General features: G+C 53.0%; 2 protein-coding genes across 2 annotated transcripts; one reads left to right on the forward strand and one right to left on the reverse strand.

The window, feature by feature from the left end:
- The first annotated feature begins 330 nt into the window (after positions 1-330).
- Positions 331-9,320, forward strand: Hcrtr1 (hypocretin receptor 1). The gene is made up of 9 exons (XM_032888362.1): positions 331-645; positions 1,507-1,624; positions 1,834-2,149; positions 2,310-2,488; positions 3,696-3,939; positions 4,220-4,335; positions 5,218-5,444; positions 6,372-6,493; positions 8,522-9,320. Exons 3-9 carry the CDS (start codon positions 1,951-1,953, stop codon positions 8,683-8,685), a joined length of 1,251 nt encoding a protein of 416 aa, XP_032744253.1. The 5' UTR covers positions 331-645; positions 1,507-1,624; positions 1,834-1,950; the 3' UTR covers positions 8,686-9,320.
- Positions 9,321-11,479: 2,159 nt separating this feature from the next.
- Pef1 (penta-EF-hand domain containing 1) lies at positions 11,480-18,512 on the reverse strand. Its single transcript, XM_032897019.1, has 4 exons — positions 18,152-18,512; positions 14,314-14,469; positions 13,744-13,887; positions 11,480-12,353 (listed from the first exon to the last, which is right to left on the reverse strand). The coding sequence occupies exons 1-4, from the start codon at positions 18,495-18,497 to the stop codon at positions 12,124-12,126; spliced, it is 876 nt and encodes a 291-aa protein (XP_032752910.1). The 5' UTR covers positions 18,498-18,512; the 3' UTR covers positions 11,480-12,123.
- Positions 18,513-22,447: the final 3,935 nt, after the last annotated feature.

The following is a 22,447-nucleotide window of genomic DNA, read 5'->3' on the forward strand; positions in this document are numbered from 1 at the left end:
ACGCCTCCAGCTTCCCTTCTTCTGCCTCTACCTCATGTCCGTGCTTTAGGAGGGGGGAAAAATGAGTGCGAGCAAGAAGGATTTGGGGGCAGAGAGAACCGGGAGAGATCAGGGCTTTCTGACGTCTTTGGACACTAGCTGCTCTAGGCGTCCTGAGCTTGCTTGGAGGTGGCACTGGCATCCTCTTACCCTTGTGCCACCCACCTGTGTCACCCCCCTAATCGGTCAGGTGAGGCAGCAAGTAGAGATGGGGTCCATCCCTGCTCTGTGGGCCCCCCCGACGCCCCCCACCTCAGGTGCGCGCTGAATGCGAGGTGGCGGGGAGCGTAAGTGTCGAAAGGATGCTCAGGATATGAATGAGCCAGCGGACGCGTGAATGGAGGTGGATGGAAGCGTGAAGTACAAGGCGGGGCTCCAGCTGGGTGACCTCGAGGCAGACAGGCCGGGGCTCCCTCCCCTCTCCTCCCATCCTCCCGCTCCGCTCCCCTCCCCGCGGCGCGCAGCCCTTCCGAGCCCTCCCGAGCTACCGCGGGCAACAGAGACGGGACCACGCAGCCAGCGAGCGGACAGCGCCTCCTCAGGAGGGGGCTACCCCGCCGCGTCTCCAGCTCTGCCCTAAGGCGAAGTCCCGCGAGCGAGGTCCAGGTACGAGCAACCGAGGATGCCCCGGGCCGGGAGCCAACAGGTGCGGGGGGGGGGTAGGGGACCCCCAGGACTGACCTGGGGATTCCAGAGGAGCAGCGGCAGGTGATGGAGGGAACTGGAGTCTCTGGGGAGAAGGGGTGACCTGGGTGCTAGGAGACTGCGCCACCACCCACCCACTCCGCTCACCTTCGGGCGGCTCCCGCGTACCCTTTAGCGCACTTGCTGCCCCTTCTGGGAATCCTCCCAGACTCCCTAAGGAGCAGGGAGGTCCCGCTGGGAAATCGGTAGGCCAGTGTCTCTGCCCCTTCCCCTAGGACTTTCAGGGGGACTGTCCATCCTCCTACACCAGTCTGGGGTTGTCCCTACCCAGCCAAGGGAAGAAGGGGTCTGAGCATGGGAGGAGGGAGCGGCCTGAGCCAGGCTGGATTTATGAATGGAGAGCGGCCTGCGCACCGACTCAGCGACCCCTGGCGGTCGTCGGGGAGCATCGCGGCCCCGGGGATTCCAGGAGAATTAGCAAGGCTAATTGAGAAGCCCATTTCTTGGCGTGAGGATCTTTCCTCTCTCCTAGGAAGGAGCCTACCCTCACTCCTGTTCGCGGGTGTGTACGCTCCCGCGGGTGTACGCGCACTGAGGACGATCTGGCAGGTCTAGTGGGCGGGACCTAGGTCTTCGGTATCTCCCTGAACCCTTTCCCAACCCTTCACCAAGACTGACTCAAGAGAGAATATTTGCCATTGGGAATGGGTTTCCTTCCTAAGTCTTTGATGGCTGGAGAACTCAGACAGACCTGGATTGGCTTCGTGACCTTGAACAAGGGACTCAACCTCTCAGCTTCCCGTCTCTCCATCCACACAGCAGGGCTCACTAGTAATGACACGGGACACTGACTGGAGGGCCGGCATCTGGGTGTACCAGGCTCTGGGTGAAGTAGTTCCCAAACCTTAGAGCTCAATACTCCTCATCGAGACGCTGAAAGGTAGGTACCTGTAACACTCCGTTAGACCATTGGGTGGGGAAACCGAGGCTGAATGAGGGAGGTAAGGTGACTAATTCCACCATTCCCATCCCATGACTAAGAATAAGGAGACAGAAGTAAACAAAGTCTCTGATGTTCCCTCCTTCCTTCCCTCTTTCTTTTCTCCCTTCCTTCCCTCCTTCCTTCCCTTCCTTCCTTCTCTCCTTCAGGAAGTTTGTTCTGAGACCTGAGTGCAAGACCAGGGCCTTTGAAAGGAGTGGGCTGAGGGCTTGTGGGAGTTTCTCTTCCTCCACAGAGCCCAGGATGCTCCTCAGCTGAAGTGGCTCATGGAACCCTCAGCCACGCCTGGGGCCCAGCCCGGAGTCCCCACTAGCAGTGGGGAACCCTTCCACCTGCCTCCAGACTATGAGGACGAGTTCCTCCGCTACCTGTGGCGCGATTATCTCTACCCGAAGCAGTACGAGTGGGTTCTCATCGCGGCCTACGTGGCCGTGTTTCTCATAGCCTTGGTGGGCAACACCCTGGGTAGGTGTCTGTCTTCTGAGGACTAGAGGGAGTCCTGGGCCTTCCCTTCTTCATATCCATTCCTGCTGGTGAGGTCGGGATGGGGCCTTGGCCTCCCAGCAGAGCCTGAATGGGTGTGGCTCTGCTAACTGGCTTTCCCTCACCTTGCTGCTCCTTGCAGTCTGCCTGGCTGTGTGGAGGAACCACCACATGAGGACAGTCACCAACTACTTCATTGTCAACCTGTCCCTGGCAGATGTGCTGGTGACTGCCATCTGCCTGCCTGCCAGCCTGTTAGTGGACATCACCGAATCGTGGCTCTTCGGCCATGCCTTGTGCAAGGTCATCCCCTATCTCCAGGTTAGCTCTCCCATGGCTCTCAGCACCCGCTACCACATCTGTCCAAAACCTATGACCTTGGTGGCTCTCAGTAACCTTAAGGCTTGCCTTTTAGTCAAGTCACGGGGGCTTGGGACTCTCATGGGGTCACTCAGGCCACCAGGCTGGACACTTGGGAACACAGACACAGCCCCCCACACACACAGACTTCCCCTCCTGGAGACAGGTACAAACTTGGCCATGTGTATCTCTGTGCACACACTCACACACACACACACACACACACACACACACACACACACACACACTTACACTTACTTCTAGGTCCACAGGCACATGCATAGAGGAGACAGGAGCCCACAGAGACAGAACTGCCCTCACCAGGACTGCTCCCTGACCCCAGTGGGGACCAAGAGAGTCAAACAGAATTCTCTCTCTAGTCTCCATCCCCAATACTGGACACCAGGACGCCCAGTTAGCATCAGTGGAATGGGAGGAGGGTTGACCAGAGACCACCATGGCCTCTCAGTAGCCTTTGGTCCTCTTCCTGAATCCTGGGAAACCCTGGAGGCAACACCTGCCTATGCTACCAGCAGATTCATCTGTGCCTCTTGGACCAAGAGAGCTTTCCCAAAAGCACAGGGGTGACCTTCCAGGGTGACAGAGATGTACCATGGACTTCTCACTGCTTTAAGGTTTTCTACTCAGAGGATCCCCTCTGTGGAGGGAATCACGTGTCTCCTCTCCTCACCTGCAGCACAGCACCTACCTCACAGGTCATAAAAGTAGAGAAAGGAGGGGATGGAGAGGTAGCTCAGGGGTTAAGAGCACTGACTGAGTTCAATTCCCAGCAGCCACGTGGTATCTCACAACTGTCTGTAACTCCTGTTCCAGGGAATCCGTCACCCTCACACTGACATACATGCAGGCAAAACATCAGGGTACACAAAAACATGAATAGATTATTTAGAAAAAATAGGAAGAGTCTCATCGTGTGTGTCAGGTCTCCAACTGGACATTTTCCATACATGGTTTCATTTATTCTCACCAGCATCCTGCCAGATACATGCTATATTCCCATTCTGCAGATGAGGCTCAGAGAGGGTGAGTGACTTGCCCAAATCACACAGCACAAAGGGGTGGAGTCATAATTGGCTGCACTGGTAGCTCTGGGCTGTGAACTGTTCCCTCCACCCCACGCCTCTGATGTTGTGTCCCCATGGGGCAGGCCGTGTCGGTGTCAGTGGCAGTGCTGACTCTCAGCTTCATCGCCCTGGACCGCTGGTATGCCATCTGCCACCCACTGCTGTTCAAGAGCACAGCTCGCCGTGCCCGTGGTTCCATCCTGGGCATCTGGGCTGTGTCGCTGGCTGTCATGGTGCCCCAGGCCGCTGTCATGGAATGCAGCAGCGTTCTGCCCGAGCTAGCCAATCGCACACGGCTCTTCTCTGTCTGTGATGAGCGCTGGGCAGGTAATGGGCACCTCTGGGGGGTGTATACCCCCGGGGCTGGGGATTTTCAAGGTGGGTACCCCCAGGGCAGGTATGTCCTCTAGTGTGGGCATCAGCTAGGGTTCCCTTTAGGATGGCTCCCCTAGACTGGGCAGTTCTAGGCTCTCTCCCTCCCATGGTGCCCGGTGAAATTCGGTTGCTCCCAGGTCTTGCTTTGGTTCATGTGGAGACAGGGTGGCATTGCTGAAACAGACTGTGACCCCCAGGGGAGACTTGACCCCTTGCATCTTCCGTCCTACAGATGAACTCTACCCTAAGATCTACCACAGCTGCTTCTTCTTTGTCACCTACCTGGCCCCACTGGGCCTCATGGGCATGGCCTATTTCCAGATCTTCCGCAAGCTCTGGGGCCCCCAGGTGAGGCTCGTCTGCTGTCGCTGTCTGCGCTGGGAAGGGGAAGGTTTGGTTTGATTTTGTTTTGTTTTTTTTTCTGAGGGAGTAGATGGCCCCTGACATTGGAACATATTATCCTACGCTGCGACTATAGCAAGGCCAGGCTCAGGGACATAGGGAGCTGGAGGCCCCAAAATGACTTACAGCCTCTTTTAATTAATCAATTAACTTCCAGGGCCTTGGCATATGCTAGACAAGTGTTCCAGCATTGAAGAATATGCCCAGAGCTTTGCTCCCTGATCCAAGTTCCCTCCTTCCTTTTTTTTTTTTTTTTTTTTTTTTAATGTTGAGGCAGGGTCTTGCTAAGTTGGCCTGACTAGACTGAACTTAATAATTCTCCTGCCTCACTCTCCGGTGTAACTAGGATTATAGAGCCAGCTTTAACCACCATATCTTATTTCCTTCTCCCCTAAATATGTGAGAAAACAGACCCAGAGAAGCAACACAATGTGTCTCCCCCCCAAAAAAAAAAAAAAAAAAAAAAACGCTCAGCTGGCCAGCTCACGAATGTCTGTGCGCTCTCTGAACTCTGGTTCCAGGCCCCTTGGTTGTGGGGTGGTTGCAAGGCATCTACCTAGGTGGAGAGCTGGTGTCCAGGCCTTTTCCGAGGCCCTCCTGATTCCCAGGCCTCCCCACACTGTGGCGTGGACATCTCTTCATGACTCAGCTTTTCACCCTGTCCCAAAGTTGTAGCTGCAGATCTCAGGAAGATGGGAGAGCAGCTAGGAAGGTGTTCAAATCCCACAGTGTGGCAGTCTCCTTGTATGTCCTCGCCTTGCTCACCAGACCCTAGGAGTGACATCCACCTTTCCCTCCTGTGTGTGTGTGTGTGTGTGTGTTGGATAGATCCCGGGTACCACATCGGCCTTGGTGCGGAACTGGAAGCGACCCTCAGAGCAACTGGAAGCTCAGCACCAGGGCCTGTGTACAGAGCCCCAACCCCGGGCCCGAGCCTTCCTGGCCGAGGTGAAGCAGATGCGAGCTCGGAGGAAGACCGCCAAGATGCTGATGGTGGTTCTGCTGGTTTTTGCACTCTGTTATCTGCCCATCAGTGTCCTCAATGTCCTTAAAAGGTGAGGACACATGGGGAGCACGGGGGTAGGGGGGGAACTTCGGGGCCTGAGAGAGACAACCGCTCACTGTACATCTCTCCAGCCTGGGACAGGCAACTCTCCTGTTTCTCCATCTTCTCTATCTCTGCACCGGAATATCAGGTTCAGCTCCAAGGGCTAGAAATCCTTCCTCTGTGCTATCAAGTTCTAGGATGACTGGGTACAAATGACAGACAGGAGCCCTGTCTTCATAGAGACTGCATTCCAGCAAGAAAGACGGCAAATCGATAGAAAAAGCAGTGCGTAGCAGGCAGTGAGGGCCCTGAAGGAAAATGAAATTCCAAAAGCAGAGCGGTAACGAGGCTGCGGACATTGTTGTTGTCGCGGTTGCTGTTGTTAAGGCTTCTCTGAGAAGCTGGGAGGTGCCTGTCTGCAATCTCAGCACTTAGCAAGAGGATCGTGAGTTCAAAGTCAGGGGCAAGCTTCAAGGGGCTGGAGGATAGCGGTTTAGGCAGAAGGACACAAGGACGCAGAAGATGAGGAGTCGTGAGTTGTCAGTGGAAGGTCATGGAGGACTGGACAGGGTCAGTCTGGGTTTGGCCACACCCAGTCTTGTGTGATCTTGGGCATGTACTTCTCTAAGCCTTAGCTGCTTTAACTGAAAAAACGGACGCTGTCCAGGATGTGCTGTTTGTCTTAGGTGAATGGAGTGGCTCCAGGGGATCAGACAGCTGGAGTCTGTGCCCATCAGTGGTCGCTGTCCCAACGCCCATTCTAGTCATAATCCATGCTTGGGTACCAAAACTAGTGGTCAAGATCTCAGACCAAGTGCCCTATGGGGACTGTAGCGAGCGGTGAGGACATCTTCTAACTGGGGTTCTGTGGGTACCCCCTACCTCCCGCGCGCCCACTTATCCTGCTTCTCACCGTCCTTCTCCCTGGCACTAGAGTGTTTGGGATGTTCCGTCAAGCCAGCGACCGGGAAGCCGTCTACGCCTGCTTCACCTTCTCCCACTGGCTGGTGTACGCCAACAGTGCGGCCAACCCTATCATCTACAACTTCCTCAGTGGTAAGTGGACTATGGGCGTGATGACTGAGGGTGGCTGGGGTCCCGTGGTCCATCCCAGGCTGGGAGGGGAGGATGCACCTGCTCTCAAGCTGTCTGTGGGAACCCTTCACTCACAGGGGAGATTCAAATACATCGCCTCCCCACCCCTCCAGGAGCCATGATCCGAGCTCTGACCCATGATGTACCCAGGATGGTGTTTGACATTCCTGCACACCAGTGCCTGTGAAGAAGGCCGGGGCCTGGGCCCACCCAGAGAGCATGCTCAGTGGGGCTTCCTCCTAGTTCCTCTCTGGCTGGTGCAGACATAGCAATCTATGTTCCTAGAGGGGACCAGACCTAAGGGAAGGGGACCCTGGAGGCCCTGACTGAGGGGAAATCATATAGTCTAGCCAAGGACGGGGTAGTCATCAGCATAGACACAGGGTAGAGTGGCTTGACTACTCCTGGATCCATGGGCCTCAAAGCAAACTTCCAGTCTCTTCTGGGAGGCCAGGCCCCTTGGAACCTATTCCCACCATGTCCTGTTCCTTATCCCTATCCTGCCTCAGTGGACCCCCTACTTTTGGCTTAGCAGAAGTGACACATCGGACCTCAGATTGAGGACAGGGCTTTGGAGGAGCCGTCAAGATGATTGCCCAAGCATGGACACAAATTTTTCAAAAATAGGGCATTTGAAGAAGGGTCAGAGATCACTAGTGTTAACTCTCACTGGGACTCAGGAATTACTCAGTCAGGCTGCCTGGCAGCTTCCCAGCTCAGAGAACAGGACAGAAGAGGGGAATATTACTGAGGAGGAGGAACAGGCAGCCACTAGCTGCATATGCCTGGCCTGGGCTGTGTTTGCAGAGCAACTACTGTGTGCTCTTCCCTGAGCTGGATCCTAGACAGTGGCAGGTCGATAACACAGTTCCAGAAGACCTCTGTCCCTCGACATAAACACATGAGCAGGGCACAGCGTTGTGCAGTCCCTCTCCTACTCCACCTTGGCATGACGGGCTTGGGGTTAGACGCCCAGGTTCAACCTCTAGCTGGGTGGCCTCGGGCAAACCAGTCTTCTGCTCCTCTCCAGTCTCAAAAGGTGTGAGGACGTCCCCGCCCCCCGGGGGGGGGATGTGGGTGGAGTCTGAGGGACTGGCACAGCCCCTGGTGCAGTGTGACTGTCACCTGCAAGGCCTGCTGCTTTCATCTTCACACCACTGGGAGGCCAGCGACAGTGTAAACTCTGAGCTCCCTACACACACACACACACACAGGTGAGCTCCTGAGGCCAGCAACAGTGTGAACCTGAGCGCCCGCCCCCCACACACACGCAGAAGCACACACACACACACACACACACACACACACAGGTGTGCCCCCCCCACAGAGGCACACACACACACACACACTCTATTTCTCCACACACACACACACACAGGTGTGCTCCAGTGACAGTGTGAACCTGAGCCCCCACAGAAGCATACACACACACACACACACACACACACACACACACACACACACAGGTGTGCCCTGGCCCACAGAGGCACATGCACACACACACACTCTCTCTCCCACACACACACACACACACACACACACACACACACACACACACACACACACACACACACACAGAGAGATGTGCCCCTGCCCACAGAGGCACACACACACACAGGTGTGCTCCAGTGACAGTGTGAACTCTGAGCCCACACACACACACACACACACACACACACACACACACACACACACACACACGACGAGCTCCTGAGGCAGACACAACTTGAGCCAGGTTCCTGCCAGAGTGCAGTCAAGGAATCAAGACAATTGCATTTTGCTCCAGGAACCGGCTTGGGGCCCTTTCGTCCTCTCTGGCTGGCAGGGCTGAGGTAGCCTTGGGCTCTCCCTCCCTTTCTATTCCTCCCTCTCAGCTCCACCAGACAGCTTTAGCTGGAGTCCTGTCGGTGCTCCTTGCTCCTTGAGCTCAAACTCCCTTCCTGCTGCATTTGTCCCTCTTATGGCTGTGTCTTTTGTCTCCCAACCAAGGCAAATTTCGGGAGCAGTTCAAGGCTGCATTCTCCTGCTGCCTGCCTGGTCTGGGTCCCAGCTCCTCTGCCAGACACAAGTCCTTGTCCTTGCAGAGCCGGTGTTCTGTCTCCAAAGTCTCTGAGCATGTTGTGCTGACCACAGTCACTACAGTGCTGTCCTGAGTGGGGCTGGCCAGGCTCTGGGAGGCTTGATTCTTTGCCTGGGGCTCACCCCGCCCCCACACTCATGGAAAGACTGCTGCTGCTCAGTCCCGATGCCTCAACTCCAGTCCTAGCTTTCTGCCTGAGTGACTCCGCCAGAGTCATTCCCTCTCTGAGGTTGCGTCCCCTAAGCTGAGTTGATAGGGGCTTAAGCATGCTCAAGAGAGCAGAGAGCGTTGTAAACTGTCTAGTGCTGTGGACGTGGTTACTGTCCCTGTCTCGTATGGCCCTACCCTACAGTGTCACTTCACCCTATCAGAGCTTGGCTTTCCCCCCAAAGACCTGTCTCCTACTCAAGTATAGGCCCTCCCTGGCTGGAGTCCGCTCCAAGGGTCCCCACAGGCATATCCACCTGGCCTGAAGGCCACCGGAAGTCCGGACTGCACATGGCCAGCTGCACCGATGTGTCCCTGTGAACTAATTTGCGTTCAGCCCTTCTCAGTGAGCTCTGAAGCTAGGTCCACCCTCTCCAGGTGTGGACTGCACACAGCACAGGCTGGATCTCGTTGGCACTGTGGAGTGCTTAAACACTCTCCATGCGGCCGTTCGGCATGGAGGCCAACAGCCCGTGGCAACTGTAATTAAAAGCCTGGTACTGAATGTTCCCTTTCTTTGTCATTACACAAAATCTGTGCTGCTCAGGTTAGCAGTGATGGGAGGTGGGGCAGCAGGGGATGGCATGAGGAGAAGGCTCTGAATGGGATTATCTGTGAAACCCGCCCCCACCCCAGAGGAACTGACTGGGGGTCATGTTGCCTCTGGCAGGGCCCAGCCTCTGGTGCCCAGGACTCCCATCTCTGACACATTTTCTGTTCCCTGCCCGATGGCCTCTGGACTGGAAGGTAAGGAGGTAGGTGGGTAGGCAGTGGGTCGACAGATTTACTGTTTGTAACCTTCTTGGAAATCAGGGCTTCGTTTATTTTCTATGACTTCACAGAATACAAAGAGTGCGCCATGAACGTAGCCAGCCAAGCTCCGGTTTCCACTGAGCTGATTACAAGGTTCCCAAAAGGCCCCAGTACTTGTTGCCAGAGCAGAAGGTGAGCTCAGTCTGGAGCACCACTCTGCTCTGAGGAGCAGGGGACATCTGGCTGAGGCCACTGGGGGTGAGCGCACCAGCAGGTGTTAACAGATCACCAGTCAGGAAGTGAGGCAGGGCCTTGGGGCTCAGCCCAGGAGTACCTGACGTCATGGCCCACTGTAGGCTTGTCCTTTAGTCCAGATCAGGTCTGTGTGTTAAGTAGCCCCTCTGATTTACAGATTCATCAGCCATAGCTGGCCAGCAGGGGGAAGCAGTCCTGACCTCTCTGCTCCCACTGGTCTTGGAATCCTACTCAAATGTGTAAGGCAAGTCTGGAGGTGCAGTGTGCTTGGGACAAGTGCAGGAGGGCTGGATCCTACAGGTCTTGGGCTCTCAGGGAAAAAGTAGGTTGTGATTGACACCACTCTAAGGATGGGTTTGGGTGTAGACAGCTGGCAGAGAACTTGTCTAACACGTGAGGCACTGGGTTCCATCCCCGGCACCACATAAAAAAAATAAAGATTTCCAGTGGACATGTGCATCTGCAGGAGCAGGGTTGACAGCGGCTTCCTGTAGGGGCAGAAGCCAGCACCAGCGTGGGCTTTACACATCTCCCTGGGGAGTTCTACCTAACTCAAGCACACCCTGGGGAAGTAGCCAAGATGCCAAGGAGTGATACTCGGGGAGTAGCATCTGACAAGCTCAGGGTTACGTGGTGTATAAGAGAACCTGGGCTGGGAATGGCAGACAGCCGAGGGCTACCTGGTGGCTGAGAGAAGTTGGGGTGGGGTTGGGGAGATTCGGTAGTAGGCTCCACTGTCCAGAAGAATGGCATGCAGAAAGGAGGGCGTTTGCTCTGGCCAGCCCAAAAGCAAACTAGGGCCAGCAGATGGTGCTTTCAAAGCTGTAGGTTAGAATAGGAAGTCACTTCTGCCAGTTGGAGATAAAACAGGCAACCTGCAACTCCCCATCCCCCTCTTCTTTTGGTTACTGGAATTGGCAAATGGAGGCTGGAGTCGTTGGGGGCCTAAGAAGGGGGCCTCCTCCAGAAATGACAGGGGCTGGCCTCTAGGATCTGGACTACTGATTCTGGGACTCCAGAGACACAGCGGCCCAGAGCTGAATGGCTGAGCCTGACAAGCCTGCTGGCCTCTGTGACCTGGAAAACAGTCCCAGCCACTGTCCACCCCCACCCTGCAGGGAGGACCGCCCTGCTGAAGGCCTCTGCACCTCAGAGTTTATCTCCATCTTCCAAAGCCAGAGGATAATCACACCATCATCTGTGATGCGGCCCCTCTAGCAAACTAGAATGTCTGGTGCCTTCAGCTTTGATTGAAATTCTGTCAGCTCATTACAGCCGCAGTGCACACTGGGTATCATGCTGATCTAGAAATGCAACTGGCAGGTACTGGTGTCTGTGCTTAATAAAAGTAGGGGGAGAGTTATGACTTCATAAATGGAGTTAGTCTGGGAGATAAAACTCAGGCCTAAGATAATAAAGGACCATACTGTGAGAGGTCTGAGGTGGCAGCTTTCAGCCCAGAATGGCAGCCCTAAAACTAAGGAACACAGGCAGCCTTTTGGGAAGATCCTAGACACAGAGGAACCGACCTCACCTTGGCAAACAAGACGGTCACTAAGGCCCCTACCACGGCTTCTTTCGCATGGCTTGGTAAGCAGTGGAGGCCTCCACAGTGAGGGAGTGGATGGCTGGATGAACACATAGCCAAGACATCACGGTGGGAAACACGGGACTGCAGTCTTTTATTGACTCTTACAGTTTCCTGGACTTTTGGCCCCAAATGGGAAAGAAAAAAAAAGCAAATTAGAAACAACATTGGCAGTAGGATGTGACAATGCCCCTGGGGAGGGAAGCTGAGTAGAACGTGGCAGGCCAGCGAGGGGTCCGAGTTTTGGAGGTCATGAGCCTCATCAGATATGGTCAAGATGGCAGAATGCCCAAGCTTCTTGCGCAGGCAAAGCTTCAGGAAAATTAATGTTAAGATACAAGGCTTGAGGGAGCTGAGGAATCCCAGGCTCTGGTCCCAGCAAATCTCCCTCCCGCTCGGTCTGACTCCACTGTGCAGAAACTGGGCTCTTCTGGCCTGGTGGTCAGTGAGAGATGACAGGTAGGCCAGCCAAGGAGCACTTAGCACTGGCATCAGGGAGAAGGGGGGAAAGCCAGAGGCCAGGACGGCTGACCAGACGCTAACCCATTGCTACTCTAGGGCCCCTACTCCAGGGCCATGCCACTCCACAGCCCAGGATGGCCAACCTCTGTCCTTCCTAGCTCAGGCCAGGAAACACTTTTTGCTAGGAGAGGAGGAAAGGAGAGGCCACAGCCCCTGGTGTGCTCCACACCCTCTAGGCAGGCTGGGTCATAGCATCCTTGAAGCCGTCATGGTGACAAAGTCCTCAAAGCTGAGCCGGATGTTGCCCTGTACAGCCGTATCCTTCTCGCGGAAGGCCTCAGTCAACACCTGCAGCTGGGTACACACCTTGATGAAGCAGTCCAGCTGCATGGCGGGAAGGGCAGAGCGCGTGCAGTATCGGGAAACCAGGAGCTGCGTGAACTGAGGGCTCAGGTTGTAGCCCATCTGGGACAGCGCTGGAGAGGAAGGGCACAAGAAGAGACCTGACGTGAGCACTTCATAGGAACTGGAGCACTGCAGCACAGCAAATCGGGGGACCTCCGGGAGAAGCTCAGAAACATGAGGACAGAGAGGTCTTGGGAAGCCGGTCAGATTCAGGAGCACAGGCGCTTTCTCTGGATGGGCCCCACCTCCCATCTCTTCACTCTCAAGGTTCGTGAGAGTCCAGAGAAGCCAGTGGTCCACCTGTGGCCATCTGGTTCATCTGTTCTAGAGAAGGAAGTGTGCACCACTCACCAACCCTGAATGAGCCGACAGCAGAGGGGGCTGCTGAGCACAGGGGTGGCAGCTGTTCTGGAGGCAGGCGGTCTTGGTCCCCTGCTTACCTCACTAGCCCCTGACTGCCACTCACGCAGGAAAGAGACTTAACCTGTGCTCTAATAAGGATTAAAGGAAATCATGAAGACTTGGCACAGTGCCTCGCTCGCACACATCCCCCTATGAGGCCACAGTCTGCATGCCACTTCCTGTCTCCACTGCGATGCCTCCTGCCTCTTCTGCATTCCTTGTCTGCCTAGAAGCCATGTGAGCTCCCTGGACTGGGAGCCCCTGAGCAAGGAACTCCGCTTCAGTTTTGCTGTAAAAGGGAAACCAGAAGGGATCCTTCCCCAGTCTGTGTGGAGTGGCAAACAGGACCGAGCCTCCAAGAAGATGGCTGTCAGGAACCCAGTGCAATGCACATCAGTGCCTGGGGCATGGCAGACAGGAAGTGCTGATTCTGTTGTGGCTATGACTTCACCAACATCCATGAAAGAAGCTGGCGAGGGAGCGATCAGTACTGACCACTCTTCCCTTCTAGCAGGGGCAGGCATGGCGTGCTCATCCCAACCACAGATTTCGGTCTGAATGAAATGCATGGCCTGGCCTCTCTGGGCAGCCCTCTCCCCACTGGGTGCTTGTAGCCACGTTAGCTATCTGACCCAGGCTTTGGGCATGACCTACAGAGTCCTCTCACCCACTGCAGCTCTGAGAAGGCTCTGGTTTGGGTTGAAAATTAATGGCCTCTGGCCAAACAACAACAGAAGTGAGCTTAGACAGAGCTCTTCCCATGCGGCATGCTGAGACAAGAAAGAGCCGCACTGCTCTCCAGGGTTCCATCTCTCTGATGCAGGAGGGGCTGTTCCACTCAGCAGTGTCTGAGTCCTGCCGCCAGGAAGCCCAGGAGACGCAGACCACTGTGGTCTGACTGGAGCTTGGCTCAAGGCCCCATCCAGGTACGGAACAGCGGAATGGGTGGTACAGGCAGGTAGGGCACTGACAGAGGAACCCTTCACAGCGTTTTAAGAAATGAAGAGAGGCCAAGCTATGCCGCAGCCCCTGTGCCCACTGTGCCCACTGTGCCCTCACCTTGCTGCAGCTCTGTGGAGCTGATGGATCCCGAGTGGTCCCGGTCATACTGCTGAAAGAGGTTCTTCCATTGCTGGAGGAACTTCCATAAGGCTGAGAAGCCGACGACATCAATGCGGCCAGTCTTGGTCTTGTCAAACATGTCTGAGTGGGAGGAGGGGAAGGAGGAGGAAGGCTTCAAGACTGAGGGCCAAGGGGCCACTGAGGACGCCCTTCTCCCAGGCTGAAGCAAAGCCCTGTGCCCAAGTCTCAGGACCAGCCTTCTCCCTGGCCACTCAGCCCTGTCCCAGCCAGATTCTGCAGGGCTGGTGGCTTAGCTCTAAGACTTGGTTCCATGCTGACCCCTTGCCTATAGTTTCTTACCAGGGAAGAGAGGGTCTACCTGCAGAATGGGAAACTGGACCAGCCTGTAACTTAGCAACCTAATTGATGACGAGCGAAGAAAGGAAAGCGCATCTTGAACCCAAGCTCCCCCTTAGCTATACTTCTCTTCAGACTGCACACCTCTGCCAACTGTCAGGCAGTGTTGACCTGCCTCAAGCCTGCTTGAGAAGCCCGTGTGGAACTCACTTATCATCATGAGGCACGTCTCATCATTGAATGAGGACCAGTTGGAGTTGATCAGGGCCTGCTTCAGCTCCTTGAGTGAGATATAGCCACTGTGGTCGGCATCCACTGCCTGGAACCAGGAGTAGGCCTCAGGATCGACATTGGGGGGGACGCCACCTGGAGAAAGGGATGTGAACCATGGTAGTCAGACCCAGGTCAAAGAAATGCTCCGAGCCATTCTGAAAACCTCCTCTGGCCGCAGGTTTCCCCTTGTGTTCTAGTTAGCTTTAATCGCCAACTTGACACAGCCTGGGGTCATCTGAGAAAGGAGTCCAACTGACGGGTTGAATTGCCAGATCAGACTAGCCTGCGGGGGGACTGTCCTAACTGTTAACTGATGGGGTGGTCCAATGTGTGGGTGGCACCATTCTCTGGGTAGGTGGTCTTGGGTTGTTTAAGACCACTCGGAAAGTATAAGGCTGCAAGGGGGCCAGCAAACAGTGGTTCCTGCTTTCTAGTTCTCGTCCTGACTTCTCAATGATGGACTACAGCCTATAAGCTCAAGTAAATCTCTTCCTCCCCTAATCAGAGTTTTGCCATAGCAACGGAAAACAATCTCAAATGCCTACCCACAAGGCCTCACGACCCGTCCTCTATGCCTCCTGCAGTTGATGTCTAAAGCACGGTCCTGCAACGCTTTGTGTACTGTTACAGCAGCTTCTCTGCTATTTACACCCCGCCCCCAACACATGGAGAAAGCTCTGTGAAATGCTTAAGGAACAAAGGGAAGCAGAGTCAGGCTGTCCCAGTGAAGCAGGGTTGACAGGCCACACAAGGGGTTTCTTCACACAAGGATAGTATCTGAAACAGACATGCGTAGTGTGGAGGGCAGACCCAGGAGAGGCCAGAGGAAAGGTTGCCTGACTGAAGATTTAGTAGAGGAAGCCTAGGCAGGCTTGCCCACTTAACAGTGCACTAGCTAGTGTCTACTGTCGACTCGAGGTAGAGGGGCCTCAACTGAGAACCGCCCAGACCAGAGCTAAGAAACAAGTCAGTGGAGGGAAACAAAGGACACTTAGTGTGACCACAAGTGGCAAGAGCAGACTTTGCACACTTACTGGTCTGTGAGGCTGGTGCCTCCAAACCCCATAGCTCAGCATCTGAGGGTGAGGAAAACGCGCCTGCCATACAGGGTCTAAGAATCAGCTCTGGCAGTGGAGGGTAGGGACAGGAGGGTCTCATGAAGCCAGGCCCAGGCACTCTTTCTGGATAAACGTTTTTGAAATTGCAGGGTGGGAAAGACTGCCTTTCTGAAACTAGGGCTCACTTTCTGGAATTCCATGGGCAGAAGGTTCTGTGAAGTCCTGGGCCCATTTATGGTACTGGTTTTGAGGCAAGCGATTGCCTTTAAGCCTAGCCTGGGGCTTGTTGGTGGGACATGGTCTTCTTGCTGGTTGATAGAGAAGCCCACTGTGGGCGGGGTCATCCCTGGCCTGGCGGGCCTGTGCTGAACAGAGAAGCTAGCTGAACATAGAGCAGGGCACAAGTCTAGGCAGTACCAGCTCTCCTCCTTGGTTTCTGCTTTAAACTTGCCTTCAGGGATGGACCAAATAAACCTTTCCTTCCTCTAAGCTGCCTTTGGTCATGGTGTTCATCAGAACAGAAACCAAACTGGAACAAGCAGGGTCACTGGGGAGGGACAGCCACCACCACTGGCAGCTAGTTTCTGTGACAACTATCGTTATGTGCTTCAACAGAAGAGCTCACTTGGCTTTAGATTCAAGTCCTGACTGGTTTTACTAGCTGTGTAGTTTCAGGTGAAATAAGTTATCTCTTCGAATGCCAACTTCCTTTTTTTTTTTTGTTTTTTTTTGGAGCTGGGGACCGAACCCAGGGCCTTAGCGCTCGCTCTACCACTAAGCTAAATCCCCAACCCCAACTTCCATATTTATATGAACCATGTCCAAGGGCGGCGGCAGGAATGAATTACACGAGACAACAGCAAAACTAAGTCCACAGCAAAGACTGGAGTGGGAGGGAGAGACGGCTTCGGAGAAGGGTATTTCAGCTGTACATGAAGGGGTGAGGAGCTGTGGGGGAGGGGAAGGAGGGGAAGGCTCGGGGTGAGTGCTCGGCACTCTGAACAGTCTCTGCTGGAGGGAAGGCAAGGGCTGATGGCAGGTGAGCACCTCTGATGGCCAGCTCTGTCCTCTACAGCAGTGCTCCTCTACCCTGGAGGGGAACTTCCCAGGGCTTTGAGGCAAGTGAGTGAGCATCAGTGCCATTTCCCAGAGCCGCTGGCTACCCGGGAGAGGAGCAATGCAGCCAATGAGAGGAAGCAGCCAAGAGGGAGGCTGAGCATGTGACCCACGTCTGGCCTTTCCTCCCCTGCCCTAGAGATTACCGCCACTCTTGCTCCCTGGGGAGCAGGCTTGGGTCAGGGCTCCTCGGCCCTCAGACTTTCTATGAGCTCAGACACAGTGTTTTGGAGGATATGGAAATCAGTGCAGAGCTGCTGAGCTGAAAGCTAACAGCCAGAGCTTGGCTCTGAGAAGATAAATGCCACTGCTGGCAGTGCCCAGCACCCCAGAGGTTTGGGTATCTCCCTCGGGACTACCTGCCTGGGTACATCCACTCAGCTCGGCTTGCTTCCTAAGCACAACATTCCCTGGAGCCCTTCTCACAGGGCCCAGGCGGTTCCAGGCTGCCTGGTTGGTGTTTAGCCTCCTGAGAATAGCCACTCTGGGAAGGAGCTCACTAAAGTGAGTCCTGGAAAAGCAAGGGCAGCACCCCCTCCCCCTAACCCCTGCTCTTCAATCTCTGCCCACTTTGTCTTGTCCACGCCTCCCCTCCAGCTTGCATCTTCCTTCCCCTTATTTTCCACAGCTACCATCCCAGTAAATGCCAATGCTATTCAGCCATATAACGAGTCCTCTCACAGAATGCCGTCCGTCCATTAAACCCAGATGCTATGCCCAGTACTAAGTAAACTGATGCTTCACATTTTTTTTTTTTTTTTTTTGGTTCTTTTTTTCAGAGCTGGGGACTGACCCCAGGGCCTTGCGCTTCCTAGGCAAGCGCTCTACCACTGAGCTAAATCCCCAACCCCGATGCTTCACATTTAACACAGCCTGAGAGGTGGGCTGTAGCGCCGTCCCTATTTTACTGAGGTTTAAAGAGGCCACCTGGTCAGGTCAGCAAGTGTCTGACCTTTAAAGCTAAGCTTTCATCAATGACACCATCTTTCCTTCCTACAGATGAGGTCAGTCCCCCTCCCTCAGTAATGGAGTTCTTCTCTTGTGGACAACATTGCTGTGGCCAGGTTATCTGCTGAGCCCCCTTCCCAGTCTAAGTGCTGTACGCCCCACCCACTGCCTGTTAGCCTAAGGATCTCCCCACGAGAGGGGCACCATCTCCTCCTGGGGTCAGCCTGACTGTGGCATATGCTTTAGGGAAAAGAACAGGAGTCCTTCCGAGAAGAGTCTTGAGGTCCCCAGCCCTGCTAGCTTCTTGCTCTTTTTCTCTACCCTAAGGACAACATGTCCCCAAAATGGGATGCTCCGTTAGCCCTGATCCCAGAATGAAGACACTGAAGCAGAAACTCAGCCGCTGACACACCCGTGAGAGTGAGCAACAGAAATGCTTGCTGAAAGCCAAGAGGATATTAGAGATGTCAGCCCTAAAAAGCTAACTGATGAACTTCGCATTCTGCCAGTGCGGACAGAGCAGGAAGGGAGGGGCTGTGGTGCCAGAGGCCGGGATACTTGCACATCTACAGGAAGGATAAGGATGGGATGTGGAAAGCTTAGACCAGGTCTGGGTTCCAGGACTGGGTTCTGGAGCTGGAGAGTCTACTTACCCTGTCCATAAGGTCCAGGCGGCTGGGTACCATAGGGACTTGGATGTACCTGACCATACGGGCCTCCTGGAGGTCCACCGCCATAGGGGCCTCCTGGAGGTCCACCGCCATATGGTCCGCCTGGAGATCCAGAGGGGGTTCCTCCAGCACTGGGGTAGCCATAGGGTCCTCCAGGGGCAGGAGCTCCGTAACCACCAGGGGGGAATCCACTGCCATACTGGCCCCCACCATGGGGAGGTCCAGGATAGTAGCCACCTGGGGGTGGTCCAGGTACCTGTCCTGCCGCTCCTGGGTAACTCTGTAGGAAGAACAGACAGGAGCAGGATGACAAATGAAACGACAGCATAGCACTTTACAGCTACAGAGCACCCACGCAGTCTCCTTATGACTGATTCTACGGGTGACGTTGGACTTTCAGCTCTTTGCTCAGGTGGCCTTGAGGCTTCCAGGGAAGCGACCAGTCACTCGAGGTCATGCCAAGGGCATACAGAGTCTAGGGTGGAATTTTGTCCTCCTGGCTTCCTCGTTCCTGCACATCAAAGGTCCTACAAGGTCTGGCATCACACCTGGCTTGGGGCTTTATCCCTACCTTTCAGTATACAGTGGATGCTCAGGAAATGCTCATCCGAACAGGTGAAGAGTCAAGCAGGATGCTCGGCCTTTGGGACTTCTACCTCTACTTGCAGGAACTCGAAGCACAAGTCAGGTCTCTGCCACACAGCCTGGCCCTCATCAGTCACCAGTGACGTAAGCACAGCATGGACCCTGCACAGCAGCCCTTCCTTACCTCGTTAGCTGACAATGCATGGATATTCCCTATCCTCATGTCTTTGAGCAGGCAGGGAGCCTATCCCCAGGGCGGTAGGGACAATGACCAAACACCACACAGTTCCGGTTTGGCCCCCACTAACTCACGTCACTAATGCATTGAGGAAGGAGATGAAATGACTTCCTCTTGGAGTGGTTAAACAAGACACAACCCAAGTATGAATCCTCCACTCTCTCCCTCTGCCTTTTGTGATACCCTAACAAAAAACAGTTAGTGTATTAGAGACAGGATGTATAGTTTTTGGAGAAAGTACACATGAAGTAACAGAACTCTACAGAGTCTTTATAGGAGAGCATGAAAGGAGTTTTGACCCACTCCCCCACCCCGCCTTAGTTAAGGTTTTACTGCTGTGAACAGACACCACGACCAAAGCAACTCTTTTAAAAAGAATAATTGGGGCTGGCTTACAGGCTCAGAGGTTCAGTCCATTATCATCAAGGCAGAAGCATGGCAGCGTCCAGGCAGGCAGGGTGCAGGAGGACCTGAGAGTTCTACCTCTTCATCTGAAGGCTGCTAGCAGAACACTGACTTCCAGGCAGCTAGGACTGGGGTTTTAAAGCCCACACCCACAGTAACACACCTACTCCAACAAGGTCACGCCTCCTAACAGTACCACACCCTGGGCCAGGAATATTCAAACCATGACACCCCCCCCCACCAAAAAAAATTAAATTCTTCTGAGGCTTGTGAAAGGGAACTGAAATTATTTTCAGATCCAGAAGGATAAAAATATCAAGGGCTTGTCCAGTGAGTTGGATAGCTCTGGGTCCGTGCAGTTAAGGAAGAGTCACTCTGCTGGAGATGGCTCAGTGGTTAGTTAAGAGCACTGACTGCTTCCTCTTCCAGCAGACACGGGTTCAATTCCCAGTACCCACATGGCAGCTCATAATTATTGCGGTAAAAATTACATAAAAGATGAGCGGCTACTAGTTCCCTCTCACACTGTCCCCTGGGCAGGTTGTTACCATGCCTGACACACATTGTGTTCCGTGGGCCATTCTAGTCACGTCACACTAGCCCTAGGCATTGTATGGCCTAGCAAGGCTTCTACAACTGAGCAGGTTGTCTCTCTGCCCCTGGGAACTTTGTTCACATCCCCTGTAGTTCAGTAAATCAAAGGTCTAAAAACCTGTAGTCTAACAATTAGATTTATATGTTAAAAATCTCAATCTACAATACATCCACACAATAAACTCACAACCAATTGATTAAGGATATAAGCCTCCCACAGAGATAAGATAAATTTGCCTACAGAAATCCACCCCAGCTACTGGGCAATTCAGGACCATCCGGATCTGGGTCATCCTTCCCTATCTCCATCTTGATTCACTCTCCCTCTCCTCCTTCTCCTTCTCTCCCTACAAAAACTTTGTCCCTGTCTTATTCTTTTACTGTCCAGTCATGGCCTTGATCTAACCTGTGCCAGCCCTCACTTGCATAATGACATCAACCTACACGCAACTGTCTATAACTCTAAGATCTGACACCCTCACACAGACAAAATGCCAATGCACATAAAATAAAAATAATAATTAAAAAAAATAAGAGGCACTCTGTTGTTTTGGAAGAGAAAAAGTTAGGTGTATTGGAAAGAAACCACCAACCCAAAATGGCTAAAAACAGTTCATGACTGCGAGGGAAATGGGAGTGTTTAAGATAGACAGAGAAGGGTAAATCTAAGCATCTTCAGAAGATGTTTATGGTTGCCAACTCTAGACATAGAGACTATTTTTATGTGAGAGTTGGCTTTCTGCTTCCCAACTCTTTCACTGTCTAAGCTTGGCCGACCTAGAACTTGCTCTGTAGATAGACCTTGAACTTAGAGATCTGAATGGTTCTGTCTCCTGAATGCTGGGATTAAAGGTGTGTACAACCATGCCTGAACCTAAGCTTTTCTTTACCTAGAACTTGCTCTGTCCCAAGCTGGACTTGAACTCAGAGACCTGCTTGCCTTTGTTTCCTGGATTAAAGGTGTGCACCACCATGCCTGGGCCTAAGGTTTTCATGGCCACTGTTCCTTATGATCCAAACCAAAAGCCTGTGTTTTCCAACCTCAAGATCTGGATCACAAGTGTGCTCTATTTCTGGACGGTAGTTCATTCCAGAATAAAAGCCCAAACTATTCCTTGTTCAACTGTAAACACAAACAATAAGTTTAGCGTGGTGAGATCTTGCCCTGATGTCACCACTCTGTAAATCTACCTTCTCGGACACAGGATTCAGTTCTTTCACTTCCTGGTGCCCTTTTATTACTTGAACCATATATTTTGTATTTAGTTTAGTGAGTTGTTTGTGCTGACGCAACCAGCATTAAGGTTTCTTTTTATAATTTTTAGTAGAATATCTGGATCAAACTTGGTTGTTGATGACTTCTGTGGAGAAGTCAAGCATCTTACCACTAATATATAACCATCTATTTGAGCCTTGTTTTTAACTATTACTTTCTCTCATTATTCAGGTTTTTTCCTCTATTGATCAAAACATGTCTCCTTCCTTAATATCTTCTGGACTGATTCATTAGTGCAGCTGTCTCTGTTCTTTTAGGTCCATGAAGCCCCTCATACAATTCACACTGCATCCTTATATTCTACACAGTTGAGAAATCCTGTAAAGAACAGTCCTTACACTAACTTATGTATTCTTGAACTCATGTTTTCAGAGTTCTTTCCCACAGCCTTAAGGTCTATCCTGAAGGTCACAGCATTATCATTTTGCTGGGGAACATAGGACACAGTATTGCTTCTGGGATTTGTGCTGTTTCAGATTGTTATGGCGTCATTAATCTTGGCAGGGAACATTCCCTGAAGGAGGAACATGAAGTAAAATATATACATTATCATGCAAAGAAGCCTGATTCCTACAGCAACTGTCAGTACTTGAGAAAACCCATGTCCACTTGGCCCTGCTCCTGGGACAGGAACCATGTCACAGCGTCCCTTCTGCAGCCATGCCAGACCTGGTATCTCCCCTTTCCCGTTTCAATTCAAGAGTGTGAACACTGATTATGAGTGTGGTTATTAAGTGCTTAAGTTGCTTGATGTAGATTAGAATGTGAAACAAAACCAGTAAGAATAAACTAACTTTGATTCCTCCAATCAGCAAAGTTGTCCAGGAAGATGAAGAAGTAAACTCATGGACAGCAGAGAAAAAGGCTGCAGACACTTCCTTAATAGAAGCGGGTCCCACTCTAGATTTACTAATATCCATGATCTCATTATATAGGGAGTCCGTATCCAAAGCCAAACTAGAATTGTTCCAAACACCCTTTAAGTGAGACTGAATTTTAGACCAGTCATGTTCAGAGGAACTAGATCCCAAGGGGGTTACACAGACCAATGAACAGTGAATGGCTTTGCATTGAGAGCCTGATCTTAAAATTTTAAATTTGATTTCCCATAAACAGAACTGCTTCCTCTAGAGCACTAAGCCTATCCTGAAGTTCCTTGCCAATATTCTCCTGAATCCTG

The sequence above is a fragment of the Rattus rattus genome, chromosome 1, assembly GCF_011064425.1.
Source record: "Rattus rattus isolate New Zealand chromosome 1, Rrattus_CSIRO_v1, whole genome shotgun sequence".
NCBI lineage: Eukaryota > Metazoa > Chordata > Mammalia > Rodentia > Muridae > Rattus > Rattus rattus.

Coding starts and splice junctions, on each gene's coding strand:
- Pef1 (XM_032897019.1), bottom strand. CDS start 18,497: ATGCTGTCGTTTCATTTGTCATCCTGCTCCTGTCTGTTCTTCCTACAG. Junction 14,470..18,151: donor GCCTGGACCTTATGGACAGG/GTAAGTAGACTC, acceptor CCCTTTCTCCAG/GTGGCGTCCCCCCCAATGTC. Junction 13,888..14,313: donor GACGTGCCTCATGATGATAA/GTGAGTTCCACA, acceptor CCTCCCACTCAG/ACATGTTTGACAAGACCAAG.
- Hcrtr1 (XM_032888362.1), top strand. CDS start 1,951: ATGGAACCCTCAGCCACGCCTGGGGCCCAGCCCGGAGTCCCCACTAGC. Junction 4,336..5,217: donor GCAAGCTCTGGGGCCCCCAG/GTGAGGCTCGTC, acceptor TGTGTTGGATAG/ATCCCGGGTACCACATCGGC. Junction 5,445..6,371: donor GTCCTCAATGTCCTTAAAAG/GTGAGGACACAT, acceptor CCCTGGCACTAG/AGTGTTTGGGATGTTCCGTC.